The 18259-nt window shown below is 47.9% G+C and overlaps 1 protein-coding gene across 1 annotated transcript in view; it reads left to right on the plus strand.

The window, feature by feature from the left end:
• Nucleotides 1–859: 859 nt before the first annotated feature.
• Nucleotides 860–18259, plus strand: part of LOC119394777 (probable ATP-dependent RNA helicase DDX5) — a 37692-nt gene continuing 20292 nt past the window's right edge. The window contains exons 1-2 of the mRNA XM_037662082.1: nucleotides 860–1719; nucleotides 1822–2238. Of these exons, the coding sequence (XP_037518010.1) occupies nucleotides 860–1719; nucleotides 1822–2238 (1277 nt within the window). The remainder of the gene's footprint in view (nucleotides 1720–1821; nucleotides 2239–18259) is intronic.

The following is an 18259-nucleotide window of genomic DNA, read 5'->3' on the forward strand; positions in this document are numbered from 1 at the left end:
GCCACGGTTAGCCCAAGAAATGGCTGCAAAGCGACGGCGGCGAGCCGAAGACCCCGAATACGTACAAGAGAATACTAGGGAACGGGAAAGGCAACGGCGGCTTCAAGAAGACTCCGAAGCGATGGAAGCTCTACGCGAATGACGACGTGCTATGGGATGCGCGAACGCTCGGTTTCAGCGCGAGTTTCTGTCTCTGGAGGTTGGACATCCGTGTCGTGTCTTTGATTGGGAACTCGAACATCTCTGCGCTGAGAAGCAACCTAGAAACAACCTAGCATCACCTGACTAAATCCTATCAACAACTTAGAAGCAACCTAGAAACAACCTAGCATCACCTGACTAAATCCTAGCAACAACTTAGAAGCAACCTAGAAATAACCTAGATAAAGCCTAGCAACAACCTAGAAGCAACCGGATTAGTCTTCAGAATCGTCCAGCTTCGCTGTTTCAAGCCTTGCGTGACTTAGTGCAAGCTTCGCCAATTTTTTTCTGTCTCCTTATCCGTCTCGGCTACTTAGATCGGTAGCTCTCGCCACTCGTCGAAATCTCCTAGCTTTATTATTTTTGTTATTATTATTGTTACTACTGACCCCATTGCAAACCTTCCTTTTTTGTTGTTGAATACCACCCGTCTCTTGACCTTCACTCCGCTGTGGGTATTAGCCATCCTCCATCATCAACATGTAATGACGTTATCGGCTGGGCGATGAAGAAGAGGGCGGGAGTCAAGGGTATGAGCCACGGTGACTAGGCGAACAAGAACAGGGATTATACTGAGGGTGGCGTAGTCTTAAGTGAAGGCAAATTTTCGGCAACGAGGAAGGCTATATTCCAGTGTGAAGGTGACGAAAGCGCAGAGATGGCGTTCCAGCTCTTCGGCTTCAACGGTCAAGTGCAGCTGGGTCCTCTCAACGGGCCCAATGAGCCTGTGCAGCCCGATCCACTTTTGAACCCTAACGTCATCGACGTTTTCGATGATATCGACGATTCCGACTCAGACGACGAACACGAGATCGACAATGTCCACCAACCCGGACCTCCGAACTGGCGCGAAACAGAGCTGGAGCCTTTCAGGAGCAATTTCTACCGTGAGCACTTCAGGACAGCGTGGCGTTCCACCAAGGAGGTGAAGGAATATCGCGAGAGGAACCACATCACGATTGTGAAGGGGCACGGTGCTCAAAAGCCGCTGATTCACCTTTACGAAACCAACTTCCCCGCATGCCTGGTCGAGGCCCTGGAGGCGAACAACATCACCTCCTCTCCCACACCCGCCCAAGCCCAGTGCTGGCCCGTAGCGCTCAAGGGCAGAGACTTGCTCGCCGTTCTTAGACGTCGAACCGAAGACAAGACCCTGGCTTACATCCTCCCGGCCATCGTTCACGTTCTGCACCAGCCGCCCCTAAAGCCGCACCAAGGTTTCCTGGCCCTCGTACTTGCTCCAACACCCGAAGATGCCCGCAGGATTCAGCGAATGGTCGGCGATCTCGAAACTCACTCTCGCGTCCGCGCCACGTGTGTCTGTTCCGGCGCATCGAAGGACCGGCAACTGAGGGATCTGAGTCGCGGATTCGAGATCTGCGTCGCGACACCCGGTCGCCTGCACACATTCCTCAAAGAGGGCAAGTTGGACGCCGGCCGGTGCACATACCTCGTGCTGGACGAAGCGGACCGTATGGTCGACATGGGGTTCGAGCAGCAGCTGATCGACATCGCCAAGTACGTCAGGCCCGATCGGCAGACCCTGATGTGGATGTCAAGACGGCCGAGGGAGCTGTACCGGCTCGTAGACGCACTGCTCAAAGACTACGTTTAAATTCATGTCGGAGAAATTCAGGCCTTGACAGACAGAAGCGTCGAGCACGTGGTCTACGTCACTGCTGAGTCTGAGAAAGAGGCCAGACTGGTGGCACTTCTGGAGGACATTCTTTGCGGGAAAGATGAAGTAACAGCCACAAAGGTCATTGTGTTTGCCGAAACGAAGAAGCGGGTTGACGACCTGGTAACCAACCTTCGGCGCCGTGACTGGCCCGTCGTCGGCCTCCACGGGGGGACTACGGAGCGAGCGCGAGATTGGGCGCTGGCAGCTTTCGGCGAAGGTAAGACGCCCATCCTGGTGGCGACCGATGTGGCCACGCGGCAACTGCCCTCAGACGGCGTGCGCTACGTGGTGAATTACGATTACCCGAGTAGCGCCGAGTCGTACTTAACGAATCAGTCACACGTCGCACCCAACAGGTGAGCCTGGTGTCGCGTGCACGTTTCTTCTGCCGGACGACAGCCGGTGCGCTCGGGAAATGATCAGCATTCTTCGAGCAGCGAAGAAGAAAGTTCAGCCAGAACTGTTCGAGATCGCTAAGAAAACAAACCAGAGGAAGCGTAAGGGAGCCACCGACGTGTGATGACCTCCGAGCCCTCTGGACTTACGGACATCGCTCATTGGTGCTTTGATTGCCCTCATCTATTGCGAACGTATTAACGCTCCAATGCTGGTTAGCAATAGGTGCCTGCAGCTAGCTGAGACGTGAAAATTACTGAGATTGACGGACACCTTCAACAGGCCCTGATGCACGAAGGCTGGGGCCCATTGGTAAACGCAGTGCTTAGCGCTAAATTTACCGCCGAGGTGGACTATCGCAGCCTGGCAAAATAAAATTATGATGGCAATATGAATTTCAGGGTCAATTATGTAAATAGTAATTTTTATGAGCTGTTCTTTTAAAGTACCTCGAAAATTTTTATTTCATACATATTCGATTGCTGTTGAATACATCTTTCGCGTTTTAACATGTCTACTTTTGTATTTATTGGTATGTATGAGGTTGATTGAAGTTGCATGCAAATTACTCTTGCTCAAATGTGTCGGTTCTCGTTAAACCACTGTACACCGGCAACTAGTTCACCTTGGGGACTAGACTCTGTGTATCCCATGAGTTATTCATATAGACAGATTCGGTGATAGACCAAGCAAGCACATGACCCCAAAATCCTGGAGAGAATACATAGAATTATTTGACGAATACACGCGCTAACTTCCAGCAGAAAACAAATCTGTTGAAGTTAGCGCCCGTCTCCGTTGGTTTTCACTCTGTCCCTGTCTTGTATTGTTTGCTAGATATAACGGTAGCTTGGGCTAGTTGACGATTTATCCTCCACATATTTGCACAGCGCAAAATAAACGAGGTCAGATGAGAGGACTCTCATCAATCCTCGTTCATTTTGCGCTGCGCAAATATATCGGTGCGCGAGATGCTGTAATGGAATACCGACATGGCCCGAACTTACACTATTTCAAGATATCTTTATTTCACGTAACATCTAAACAGAATCGACAATATTGTTTCAGCCAGTGTTACGTATTGACATCAGAAGCACTTCATCTTGTACGGTGGAATGGGCGAAGGTCGGCACCGACCTTCGCAGCAGTCCGTGTTATTCTCGCACTGAAAAGAAAAAGAGAGACCTTGCACAACGAAAGCTTTTATTTAAGATATGCGTGCACTTGAGTGGTGCTTGTATGCGTTAACTAAAATAGTTAAAATACATGTAGGCTTCTCATTAGTTCTTGCATGACACAAGAACTCGCGGCCCCCAAAAGAGTGGTACGTGCGAATATGTTGGACCTGGACATGGAGGCTACATGAACATTCTGCTTGAGCACTTTGAGTTGCAAATAATGAGAAAATAAAATTTGGCCATTCATCTTATAGAAGCAGCTCATGTATTGCCCACTTAGATCCAACGCTGTGCCGCACCTCGATGGGCCCAGATTTTATAGCACCGTTCTTGTATTGATTTTGGTTCTGCTGCCGTGGTTGGCTGCGTATAGTCTATGCAATCGTTCATTTAGGCATCGATACGAGTGCACTGTAGTTGCATAGACAACGCGCATATAGACCTTCGATTCTTTCGCGGCTGTACTAGCCACCGATTACGGCAAATTCTATTGAATTAGTCAGTCGTGAACGCTACACGCGGTTATCTTGTTCAAACCCACGCACATCGACACTCGTACACCGCCTTAATACAGTTTAGCGTGTATACTTTCGTAACGAGAACCAATACAGCGCCAGTTTGGATATGCCTATACTTAACTGGTCATCTCCATGGCATAAGGCGTAAGTCGCACCCTCATCGACGTTATTTTTCGTGACATCACCGTAGAACCAACGATTCTGTGACCGAATTTAAATTACTCGAGCTATGTAACATATCGTCTTTTCGTCTTAAATCGTGGCGACTTATAAAGGCGTAGGCCATAAAACTGTACCCGCATTTCCCTCTTGTAACAAAAGTTGTAGAACCTCCTGTCCTGCAAGCAACCTCTGGATATTGTGAGTGCGATGAGCATCACCAGGACGACTCCGCAGATCAACCTCGCGCACATCTGCAAGAAAAGAAGTTTTTCTTGCGGTCAAAGCGAGATCACGAAAATGTATGCAGCAGCACTGCCACCAAGCGTTGGTGTACATGCACGCGAGTAATCCGTTGCGTAACGATCCAACACTGGGGAATATAGCTCGCGGACATATAGGGCAATTTCGACAAACGGTACTTGCATTAATCTTTTCTCTCTTTTTTTTTTAAGGAGTGATGTGTCATGGGGAGTACCGGTGCCCGGCTATGAAGGATAAGAGGGTTAGTTGTACCCATCTATTTGTGAACCTTTTTTTTTTTACTTGGTAATCAAAGCTCAGTGCCTGGCAGGGCTTCCCTCCTTTAGCCCAACTCCCTCGGAACACTTCTACTTCAATAAATAAAACACGCGCTCATACTTGTTGCAGGTATTGTTGCGCAAGGTTTCAGCAGGTAACACATTCATAGGACATCAGTAAGAGAGCGCTGTCAGCTAAAATCCAACCACTGCTGAAGTGTTTACGTTGTGTTCGTGTAAATTGTAACATATAAGTTCGTTGTTTCGAGTTAAAATTTTACCTTTGTCTGATAACACTTGTCGTGATCATCCATGCATAAAATGCATAAATAGAGTAGCAGGCTAGAGCATACTATCGCTCAGACCGACCTCTCTGCCTTTCTATAAATAAACCTCTCTCTCTTGACACGACATTCAAATTACAGATAAAACATCAGCGCAACAAAGAAAGATATGCAGAGCAAAGTGTGTTGTCAAACAGGCAAAAGCTCGTGACATCACTCAAATTAGAGTGTGTAGTTCGCTGTCGTGCCTATGAAGTTCTCCTTGAATCGTAAACGTGGTACACTTGCCACCAAGGAGGTTTAAATAAAACTTGCTAGAGTGGAGGCCGCCTATACTTACCGATGAGCCGCAGTGAAGCCGCGCCGCGCGCGCGGCGGCCATCTTGCCATAGGCAAGAAACGGGAGCCAAAGCGCGCCCGCCGCGCTGACCGCGTCTTTCCGCCGTGGTTTTTAATGGTTATGGCGAACATTAAGGGAGAAGATGTCAAGAATAAGAAGCCAAATCGCAGATAAGAATGCGGTCAGTTTTATTCTGTTTCTTTTGGCGTTTTTCTTGCAAGCATGCGCACTGAAGGGCCTGTATCACTGTCTTTTTTTTTTTAAATAATTATCCTCGTAAGAGCAGACCTCACTTCTCGGCACTCATTTTCCTGTTTATTTCGTTCGCCATGTGACGGAGTCTTATGCATATATGGAGTTCGGCTACTTTCACTTCCATCATGTATTCCAGTCCCAAAGTCCGCCCATTTAACCGTTTAGTCGCCCACAATCTCAACATGTTTTCTCATTTGTCATCAACAATCAAAGTACAGTAGAGTTTTTGTGCGGCATTGGGCTAGCTTTTTCGAGACAGTGACTCATCTGTGAAGCCAGCATTTCCTTTGATAGAATTCTGTATACCGTTCTCGTATAGTGCGCTCTGCTGACAGTGCTCGATTAAACTTCGAGCGTACATACTCGTAAGCTGATGGAGAATAGAAGTGCAGCGTTAACGCAAACGTCCGCAGCTCGGATGGAATACGTGCCTTTCTGGTCTTTTCGTGCCTTAGGGGTTGCTGTATGTATGGGGTAAGGCTGCAGTGAACATCACCCTGCCCTACTCAGACATGAGCTTTTGATCCTTGATCTCGTTTATTATCGCTTGAGGATCAAGCCTCGCTCTTTTTGGTTAGTCTGCAATTTTTCTGCTGCAGAATTTTCACCTTCAGATGTTTTATCTCTTCTTGGGAAACATGAAGCATTTCTTCGTAATGCTGCCGTATAGGTGATGCAACTCTCACATGTTCAACAACTTTTTTCAATTTGAACACATATAACGGCCGGAATACCCCTGGGCCTCGGTTAGGTCGCTCTATTTGCAGCTGGAAAGAGCACTGCACATTTCAGACCTGCTGGTTTCACTCGCTGCACTGCATAAAGCAAATACAAATATAACAAAAAAAGGCACGAATGTAAGAAAAAACGGGTCCTTGTATATTGCCCAAATGACGTTACTTAACCTCGTAATTGCGAGCTACCCTTTTATAACACGAACAGGGGAACCGATACCGAAATCTCGCCTATTTATATAATTTCAATGAATAGCAAACGGTGCGTTATTTTCCTATTCGCGCTCCGCACCAGTGGTATCAACAAGCACAAGAATGTGTATCACTGGGTTTTGCAAGTGTTTTACAAATGCGTCAAGCACAGCTAGTCGAACAACTCCCAGGTCGCAGCCTAGTCCGGTCGAAACAATTTGGCGAGAAGTGCCTCTAACATATGCGATCGCCGTCTTTTGGCTTCCAGACTTCCCATCAAACAGCCTGCCGCGACGTGCTTCGAACATATGAGTCCTTACGAAACCGGTTAGGAAAAAAGAATGACCGTCAGATCTGAAATTAGAGACAGATTGCGGGCTGTCAGCATGTGTTCCGGCATATAGAGAAGTTTTCATCGAGCTCGAAATGTTCTGCTTACAACTGAAACTTCATCCCAGAGTACCTTTTCACTCGATTTATGTAGCCGTACGCAACGCACAATGTACCCAACAACGTCCGGACGCCACCACGCCAGAGAACAACTGGAACATCTATGCGGCCGCCGCAGTATGCTTTGCGGAAGGCGCGCTTTCTGCCTATGGCAAGATGGCGGCGCGCGGCTTCGGCTGAGGGGCGCCTCCTCCACTCCAGCAAATTTTATTTTAACCTCCTTGCTTGCCACTATAGCCTTTGTTTGTCAGTGACTATGCAACATAGTGACTCATAACCGCGAGGAGCCGCAATTCCGCATCACTAAAACAATTCTGTACGGTCGTGACTCTAATCTGAATAGTATCCGAGTACCTTAAACCGCACACATCTACTCCCACGTGCACTCCTACATGCAACGCCATGACGTCACTTTCGTCGTTACGCAGCACTGTCTCAGCTACTACGATGCATTCAACTACGTGTTTGCGTTCGCCTCGCTGACGTAACGCGCATAGGAAACATCTAACGGAACAGCAGGCGCACATCTTCACCGACGAAGAACCGAAAAGGAGGTCGCCACGTCGGAAAGCTTCCGACATGACCACTCGGGGGACCTTCGGCTTATCCCTCGTAGTCGAGGTCACAACGCGTTCTCCTGCAAAGGAGTGTCTGAAAGACTTGCCTCGCAGACTTACCTGCCATTTCCGCGCGCTGTCTAGATGCAGTTTAATTTTCTAGATCAGATGCGAAAGTACAAGCCGCGCCTGTTAAGAAAGATGACACGCTATCCCTTTCTTGTACCGCACTTGAGCGACGTGGGCCACGAGTCGCTTGCGTCATTCAGCCTACGCTTTTGCGCGCTTCCTTCTACTCAAACAAAGATGCGGACGCAGCGATAGGCGTTCAGACGACCTGGGGCCCATTCGTTTTTCACTGCGTTTTAACTCTTTTTTAAAGCTACGCAATGGCTGTCAGAGCCTCATTACATCGTGTCGACAGCGCAGACAAGTTCCGCGTGCGGGCTTAGCTTCAAACTTTGCTCCTCCTGCGACCAACGACGAGCGCGGACAATCGCGTTCACCGTTTGAATGGAGACTTCGAAATCGTTTAGGGCGTGATTAACCCTGTTCGGCGCGTTGAAGAACAGCGTCGCGGCTATTGAAAGGGCACCGCTAAGGCCCACTCGTGCTTCCGTGTGTCGCGTCGAGTCAATCCGGCGGTCGTTACGGGAGTCAACAAAAATGAAAATGGATGCCACTTAGCTGCTCGTGCGACTCTGAGGAAATCACTCACTGTCGGCTCTGAGTTGGCTGCAAGTCAGCTGGCTTTGGGTGATGCGTGATCCTCTGCCGTGTTGTCCATTGAGCAAGGCTTTCGTGAGATCTCTATCGTTGGTGCCTGCCACAGCGCATGTGCAGTTGGGCTGGATTCTGAAAAGTGTGGAAGTGTACCGGTTAACCGTTTCTCCGAGAATAATTACGCCTTTATGTGTGCACAAAACGTCTCCTTTCAGTGAAGCGTTGATCGCGTGGAAGGCGTTTGGCTTATATAAAACGGCTTGCAAGCAGCCGTTCTCTTGGCGTCACAGCTGGATGAATTGTTGAAAAGGGAGGGCAGTCTTTATAAAGACTCGGAGAATCGTTTTGTAATAAGCTCTCGGGCCCTAGCACGTATAGACGATTTTACGAATGACACGTGGGTGCCGTCACCTTTGCCGGTTACGTGAACGTTTTAAATGCGAAGCATTTCTTGGCGAACCCAAGGCACTTCGAGCGTTTCTATCTACGTATCTATCTGTCTAGCCGCCTACGTCTGGGTGCTCTCGTGATCGCCTCCTTAACTTGGTATAGACCAAAATTGGCGTGATAGGGTAAGAGGGTTTGACGATTATGACTGTCTGGTCATGACATGAATAGCGTGAAAATCCTGTCGCGTACGTCGTCAAACCCTTTCCTCTAGGCACGTGTGGCACATACTCGTATACCACGGGTCACGGTAAGCGGTTATGCGCCACAGGTGATTGAAAGTTCATATCTTCCCAGGAACGGCGAGAACAGACATTGGTCATTTAAATGCGAGAGCGTAAAGAAAAACCAACATCGGCAGCGTTGACACGACGAATGCAAAGAATAAAAATCAGGATCCCAGCAGGGATCGAACCCAACCATTCAGCGTGGCAGCCAGGTATTCTACCGCCGTACCACGCCACGCCTCGAAACCGCTTTGTAAGAAGGCCTTATGCAGGCTTAATGTCGGTGCAACGTCAATTGTGGTTGCAGTGCTGGCAATGTAATTTTATAACAAAATAATAAGCATTACATACGCACTCCTGTGATACAGGCGTCATGCCGGGTTAACGTCAAATGTGGTTCCAGTGCTGGCTCAGCTTTTATAGCAGTCTAATAAACATTACATTTGTATTCCTATGATTCAGCAAGCTATACTCGAGCGTTGCTCGACCCCGGGTGAAATACGCTAACGAAAGTTACGCATGATGGCCACATCATCGCACCGTAAAGTGCACTTCACGGCGATAATGCTGACCTATGTGCTCTAAAGTGAGTGCTGACGTTACGTCAGACCATAAGTTACCCTTTAAATGCCAGTGCAGCCGACGTGCCTGGTAAGGCCACGATGTGCACGCAACTACTACGCTTACAACAATACGTCGATACACCTCGTAACGCTTGGCTCAAAGCCAAAAAATGCAGCATAGACAACTACTCGCCGATTGCTTCGCATGAAACCGATTCCCACAAGGCGTGAAATCTGCCGAATTTTTCTTATTTTAGGATATCACGACGAGAATTAATAAGGTCATGAAACGTCAAGTGCACTAACTCAACCGTTTTCATGCGTATGCGTCCGCCCTAGTGTTGTTGGTTTAGTTGTTAAACTTACAAAACCACGAGGCTACAGCCCAATATGGCGGCACGGAAACCCATTCGCAAATAGCCAATCTGCAAAATAGAAGGCATTTTTATTAGGTGCACTGTCAGCTTAAATTCAAACGTGAACGATTGCAAGGGAGCCCTCCATTCGAATCGGACTCCAAAACCTTCATTTGGGACTATTCCGTGCTTAGAAGTATGCTCCAGAGTGATTACACGTCACACTTTCGCGCGTACATGCGAGAGAGGCGCTTTCGTCAGTCGTTTTGCGTTGGTGCTCCAACTTATTTTAATGGTCCACAGCTACTCACTCCCTCTAATTGTCTGCAATAAGGCCCGGTGAATTTTTTTTTTTTTCGTGAATAAATTTCACTACCCGTCAACGCACAGAGTTTGAGAATGGTGGTAAGCGAAATTGCATTTGTTTGCGCTCACGGTACATTACTGTGCGTTTACCGCTGTAGTGTATACGCTCCACTGAAGCAGCTGCCGCCGCGTGACGTTTTGTAGGTATTGCGCTGTACACCTATAGGCAAAGGAACAAAGCAAAGCAGTATACGTACGCTGCATACCTTTTCGTAAGAAGAAATGTGCCAGACTTCGCTTAATCTAATCAGCGTGCCTTATCGTCGCACGTACGTTGAAACGCCGAAATTTAAGGATTTGTCGGCAAGCGTTGAACTTCGTTAAAAAAATGCACTCTGAAGAACGCGCACATGAGCAAGCTTAACCCATAGATGCCCGAACTCAGAAAAAATGGCAAAACGAATATTTTTTTTTTCACGAAAAGTGTACTTCTACCCTCAAAAAAAGAAAGCACAAGTTCTTTATTTACTGCCAGGTGAACGCAACACTGTTTTTCAAGCCGTCCTATACTTATAAGACACTGGGCAATACGGGTGCTATGTGCGGGTGTGGTAAGCCTTGAAACATTTCACGTGCACACCGACATTGCACTTCTTCCTTTCCATGACGTCTTTCACACAAAGCACGCATTTGCCTAGAGAAAGCGGTCGGCACGTGGCAGCATGAAAAGCAAGCAATGTCTAGGCTTGCACACGTCGAGAATGAGGCCAGCTTGATGTGCTGTAGGTGGCGCTAGTCATCAGCTAAAGAAATAGCGATGTTAGAGGGCATCAAAGAAGCATCCTATATGTAGGACACTGGGCATGTATGGCTCAACATCATCAAACAAGTGACCATCAGTAAACCGACTTAATAACCAAAATTAATCATGAGGTGGTCATAACTCTTCACACCTCTTTCACATGGCTCACAAACAACCAGACTGGATCACATCCACAGAGGTTACAACCCGTGTGTGTGCGTGTTTCAACGCTCTTTCGAACGTGTGTGCTCATGAGGAAAAAGAGTTACATCAGTTGGTTTCTCCTCATATTGGATATTAATAAGCTGAAGCCAACCTTTACCTCCTCATATTGGATATTAATAAGCTGAAGCCAATCTGCACGTATGGTGCACGCACTTTAAAGCTAGCTTCGTTGCAATAAGATGCTTTATGAGGAGAAGCCCTCTTCTGCTATTCTCATTTGTCCACTTAAACTACTTCTTACAAAAAAACTGGCTCATATTACGCACTGTGAGAATCAGCGTTACTAAATATTAAAAAGAGCGCACGCGACCAAGTAGTACATCACAGTAAGGAACGCGTAGCAATTTTCCTAGACGTATGCATTCTGTAACCTTTCCCCAACCTTCATCAGCCGCATTGGTGAACATTGCCGAGTGAAGGCTAAGCTTTACTCAAGGTCGACATTATCGAGCGTCCACTTCCGGTGATGCCAACATTGCCTTGAGATTTCGCGTGCCTCCGCAGTGGATTTGTCTAGGTAGACGATCGTAAATGTTCCTGGCACTGCGCTAAGATAAGCTTGGCACAGCACCAGAAAAGCTGTCAGGTTGCTCGCTTAACATGTTTACGTTTCTATTTGAATAAGATCAGCCCCGGGTTTCAAACAAGAAGTTTGAGCGAAACTCTGATGGCTGAAAATTCGCGTCGTTTCTTTTTCTTTTCTTTTTTCCGAGAGTGAGAACGCGCGACTCGGAAGCAAACGCCCGAGCCGCCACCTCCCCGAGGGCATAAGCACGAATAGAACGGTGAGGCCAGTCGGCGCAGCGAAAAAAACATGGCTGATCCCTCTGTCATGGGAATCGGTATAACACGAAAGTGAAACGTGTCTTCACAGACGTAGCTGAGCGTTTCTTGTGCATTCTTTCGCCCCAAGCGCGAAAGAATTAATGCTACAGCAACAAATTGTAATGTCACGCGAAGAACAGCAAGCAGCTCGAAACTTGCAACGCGCTGCTCAAGCAGAAAGGGCGCACGGAACGAACATACACAGGATGAGCGCGAACAAACGGTCACAGTTGCAACTTATTACTGTGTGATCAGCGCGCTTCTTTAGGAAAAGCGGCCGCTGCAGTGAGCAAAACGTCCTTCGTGCTCTCAACGCAAACTTGCGGTGAGAGCACAAGACGCCATCGCGACATAAGCCCGCGCACAAGCGACCACGCCCTGTAGAGGCGCGCGCTCATCCGCGTGGGCGACGACCTTTAAAGCGCGCTCTTCGAGCCCTTCGCGCCATCTCACTAGTGATAAGGAAAACACGCTGATATACCACCGATCTCTGAGTACCGCCACCGGCAAATGGTGTATATAAATAACTCGCCGCTAGCATGGCAAAGAAGGTGCCTTCTGTGGCCGAATCGTTTCGCACCCCGCGCTGCGGAGCGAGGGGTCGTAAGTTCGACTCCTGGTGACGGAACTTTTTCTTTGCCAAATGTTAGTCTTTATATTTTACAACGTCATATCCGTGACGGAAATACGTCAGTAGAGACGTGGTGGACCCCGGCATAAAACACTTTCGTGTTAAAATGTTTATGCGGTACTACGGACGCAATCATGGTGTCCCGCTACCGTGATCAGCCGATGCAGGAATTTACGCAGAGCATCCCAACACGGCCCTATACACCTCCAGGTGAATCCCGACACCCCGCTTCGTCATTTACTTGCGAAGTCATATTTGAAGAAAGCGCGAAAAAATCACATCACGTACAGACGAAGGGGACAGGGTGACGTGTCTATGTGTTGTGGTTTTTTCGCGCTTTCTTCAAATATGAACTTGCTCCAACTCGTCCAACTGTCCCTGTTCAGTTTACTTACGAAGTACCTGTTTCTATGTAGAGCATATACAGAGACAGGGCTTTATAGTACACTGATCGCTACGATCGCGATGTACGTACGTACGTACGTACGTACATAATACATACATACATACATACATACATACATACATACATACATACATACATACATACATACATACATACATACATACATACATACATACATACATACATACATACATACATACATACATACATACATAGACGCGACTACAAGGTCGAGAAGTGTGCATAACCAGGAAATGACGCCGCCATACAAACAACACATTCCTGTGAACGTCGTGCGTAAAAAAATGTACTAGCTATTAGCACTATACGCCGACGTTGGCTTGTTCGGCGTACGGCGCTCATCTGTTCGCACTTGCTTACGCGGGCAGCATATTTTACGCATCGTCTTTATGGTCACGGCTATAGATCAACCAAACGCATGAATACCCGCGTGCACTGGAGGGAGGAGATCACGCAACCGCGAGAAACCTTCCACGGCTGGCAGCAGCAACATCAGCATCGCTGTTATTCGGGATTGGCAAGCACTATACTTCAAGGTTGTGGGTGTTTTTTCTCACGAGCTTTGCTGTTCAGTCGGGAGAGTAGGATCGTTCCGGGCGACACGTCCTCTCTCGGTTCCGGATTACGGTAATTACGAACATCGATGATGCGCAGTCAAGGCGCGTTCCCGGGAAATGTTTGTACTCGTGCGCGCCTCAGGGCCGACGCGTGAAAGGATTGTCCTCGTCTCGATTTCAGTACCCATGTATATCTACAACACAGCCGCGCGTTTGTTGTTGTTCTATTCGATGCGTCACGACTCGGAAACCGTTCTTTTATCTTGTTTGTTCTTTAAAGTTCACATACCTGTTCATGTGATCCTACGCTGCTTTCATGGGTCAGCTCAAATACGTTTTTTTGTTAACGTTCAACGCACAAAATAAAAAAAACGCCAGGCCTGCGCGGAAACCGCAGCACAGTCACAGCGAAAGCTGGAAGAGCGGCGTTATTGTCAACGCATACGTGCAAGAGCCATCAGTACAGTATGGCATACGGAGCTTGAGAGGAAAGCGCCTTCAAGTTTCGAAGAATCGTCAATACATGCGAATGTCTGAAGTGTATGTTAAATTTCAGCGTCTTCTGAACGTGAGTTTAGTTACGAAAGCCTATAAGCTCGTCATATTGTCAAGCAGCTCTTGCTTGTTGAGATAAGGCACACACGTTCTTTGTATTTCGGTATGTAAGGCCAGAGCGCGATGAAATTTGCTTACAAAACTGCTATTTCACATGTATTGCCGGATGATACCATATATTTGTGTGTGCGTGTGTGGCACACACACACACAAACACACAAATGCAGGCGCGATAAACATAAATACGGGTACGCGCGCGCATCCTCATTCGTGTTTACTTTTCTGGGCTTCGTGACTCCAGGTGTGTATACTGACTCACCGCATTTTGCTGTACATCCGTAACACACTGTACGAGATATTTTATGACACTATTTAGGCAATGCCTTCTAAAAGTATCCGCTCCTGCTTCAAGCTTATGTGATTAAGAAAAACAGTTAAGAGCAATGACATACATAAGAGGAAAAAGAAAACACCATTTCGTCCCTGACCCGTATTCTCTTCGCTGTGTTTGAATGGTCTGCTGTCACATTTAATACCAGGAGCTTAAACTCAAACCGAGCACCACCTTTTATGTAAATAACATGAACCTCGTTACAACTTTTTATCCGCCTGATTCATGGCTCAATAGGATTAAAGCATACCGGCCTTATACCGCCACTGAATCTCGCACGGAACACGACGCCGAGTTTAACCTCTCCCGCTTAGAAACTGGTTAGACCGCGTCGGTACGTCACTCGGCACAGGACGCTCACGTGTGCAGCTGTCAGCATCCCATAGGAAGGAAAGGGAGCTGAGCGGAGGAGGTCGGAGCAGATGCCGTTTTCATCCTGTTTTGCTTTCCTTCTTATCTTTCTATTCAGGCATACCCTTCGGGCTATGAAAGAAACGAGGCGATCATTGCATGCGCTGAATACGACTCTGTTCAAGGTCGTTTAGGCGCCGACAGTGTCTTGCGATACAGCGTGAGCAGTTTCACGGTCGGCAGCATTGTTTAAACATGCATCACGGTGCGGACGTTGCTCCCTGCGTTCCTTCTGACGCATCCTCTCCCCTCCTCTCTTTTGTTCTTTCTATTCTCACTTTAGCTTCAATTTTCTGCGTGCGTCCGACCGCGTTGTTCGGGCTCAGCGGCGCAGTAATTGCTGGTTTCGCTAACACTGAAGCATTCCCGCAAGGTTAGACGGTTCTCAACACAACGTCGCTGCATTCTGAGAGGAAGCAGTTCACGGCTATACCAAACTGTCTGAAGTGTGCCTCAGCAGTGAAGTCGAAGCGGTCCTACACGAACTGCCGTTGATATACTAAAGTTACGCTCGACGTACGACGCCTTGCCTGAGGGGGCGGCGTGGCGTTGCGATCCAGTTTTAGCAACCCGGTTGATCGGAACCGCCTTGGCCAGGGCGCGTCCAGGCAAGTACGCGTATGGGCGCGCTGACGTAGATAAGGAGGACAGCCTACGTCTACGCCCCTATACGGGGTGCGACCTTAAAACTATAACACAGTTGCTATAAGACGGGACCTGTTAGCACTTTCAGAAATTGCTCTTGAATAGTAAGAATGAAAGAGTCATGGGCGAATTTTCCCGCTTTGAATTAGAAGGACGCGAATTCGATATCCGAATGGTGGGTCGGTTGCTCACTTTCTGCTTGCTCAGAAATAAAACGCCATATCTGTCCAGATATGCACGAATGATCGCGCGCACATGAGGACCAATGCACAGGCGTGACACGCACGCATGAACGCATGCAGCTGCCGACGCACTTATTCGGCCTTTCCGACTGCGTGCCGGTAAACGGAAGGCTAACACTAATCAAGATATTTTTAGTGGATAACCACAATGTCAACCTTGCAGCAGCATCGCTGTCATCTATAATAGGGGTATCCGTCGCTGTAATTGGTACCAGCCCCGATGTTGAGCTTAACTTTGCGCGTAACCATAGCAGTAATGAGCCAGTATAGAAACAGTGCTATCAGGAACCGAAAGCAGTTTTAACGCGATAGCGTTAAAGAGCTCGTTTCGCAGAAATTTCGATGTGGGCATCGTTGGTTGTGAGCGAAAAATTAGCGTTGTACGTGAGAGTAAATTCGAGACAGATGCAAATAAATAAATAAATAAATAAGAATAAATTTGCGTTCGAGCGGGAATCGAATCCAGACTTTCTGCGCGGCAAGCAGTTGTTCTACCCGAGAGCCAAACTATTGCATGAAACTGATTCCGAAAAAAGAAAACCCATACGAATGTCATGTAATTTAAGGAGTCCCCTTAGCGCATGTAATGTTGCGTGGCAGAAGCGTGGAATCGCGCCAGGCGACAAGACATGTGAATTGCACAACGAGTGAGGGCTTTATAGGCCCACTCATTACAATCACTCATAAATATTTAATCATCATCAGCAGCATAGGCGTGCGCAGGGTTCCCCATTAGGGGGGGCAAAGGTTCATCGCAGCGCCCCCCCACCCTACTAAGTCAATATATGGGGCAGATTTTGCGCCCCCCCCCCCTCTTAGGTGACTAGAAGGGTCAATGTACAGGCCAGATTTTGCGCCCCCCCTCTTAGGTGATTAGGGGGGGCGGCCGCCCCCCCTGCCCCCCCTGTGCGCACGCCTATGATCAGCAGCAAAAGCACCAACAAAGTGAGCAGCTGTGTAGGTTCGCGTGTTGTCTTACGGAATCGTAGTGGGTACTTCGCAACTGTACTTGCAGTAGGCATTCTAGGATAGTTTTAAACGGCCAATGTTACTCGCACAGATGTTCCTTTCGTTACGGCATGGTTGAGGTGTCCGCCGAGAAGCGAAGCGAGGATACCGATTGAAGTGGCGATGCGAACGGGGTCTGATTACGCTATCGCGTTCTACTCTTGAAGGCGAAGCTCAAGCGTCCTCCAACTTTTTCTGCGCGCAATTTGATTTACTCGCAAAAAATGCACATGCAGCTGCTTTACATCGCTGAATTCGAGTCATAGCTATGCATATCCGTTCATATACCGGATATAGGAAAAAGAATACACTATAGAGTTTGCCTCTTCAAAAACAAAACCGAAAACACTGTGTGAAATATTTAAGAAAGAGATACACAAAGTGTAAATAAGTTATCCCTGATTTCAGCATCCTCGTATAAATATGGCTGCTTTGCAGCTCTTTGTTCACACATATGCTTACATGTGTTCGCTTTAGCCTTGCGAGAAGTATTCCTGGAAAATAATCTTGAGGATTTCCGTGTATCATTATTTCTTATGTAAACAGTTGATGTAGGGCATTGGTTACTCTGGTTTTTCAAATGCTGAAAGCGAACGGAATGCAACATTTCTGCGGCAAGGGGTATTTTTCATTCTCGCTTGCTCCTTTCTGGATCTTGACTAATTGACGTTCAATCATGGTCATTCATGAACGCGTGTGCTTCGCATCACGTGATCTTCTGACCGTTGAGAAAATCAGTGTTTGCGTTCGCGGCCCATGTCTAAAACAAAAAACTCGTTCTTTCTTTTTTTTAGCTGATTCGGTGGCTGGGCCATATAGCATACCTACAGAAATGAACAACGAAAAAATCGAGCGAGAAAGTCGGGCTGGCTCCGAGCTGCTCCGTTGGGCATCACAACAATGTTTAATCTGCCGCGACTCGCATCCACCTGCACGGAATAATATGTGTCTGGAGCACGGAGCCTCTGTGACTCAAGCAGTTGCGACCGTACGGGCGAAACAGGAGCTCCTTCTAAGCTTAACTCGCCATGGCGACGAAGTGTTCAGAAGCACGGTTTAATACGTCCTGCACATGCGCAACAGAAGCGATCGCACACGCGGCCTTATTCGCGCGTTAGAAAGAGATGCATCCAGCCACCGTCTGATATCACGCGAGGTCATGACGATCGAATACAAAAATAAAGAATTCGCCGTCACAACCGACTATAATATCCCACGCCTACAGTGGAAGGCGAAGCCGCAGCATGACCTTCGTGCGCTATCGAGAAATATGAATGTAAGCCACAGCGGTGGACTTCGAGGTCACCAGTTGCGCTCCCTTATCTGTTCCTCGCGCCGCGTCGCTCCGTATTGCTCGGTGCGCAGTGAAAGCTAAGTATACCTTAACACATAAAGTCGACTTAGCGGAGATGTTTCACCAGACTTGGGCGGCAGTAGCATCGATGCATGTGA

Source organism: Rhipicephalus sanguineus, chromosome 5 (genome assembly GCF_013339695.2).
Source record: "Rhipicephalus sanguineus isolate Rsan-2018 chromosome 5, BIME_Rsan_1.4, whole genome shotgun sequence".
NCBI classification, from domain to species: domain Eukaryota; kingdom Metazoa; phylum Arthropoda; class Arachnida; order Ixodida; family Ixodidae; genus Rhipicephalus; species Rhipicephalus sanguineus.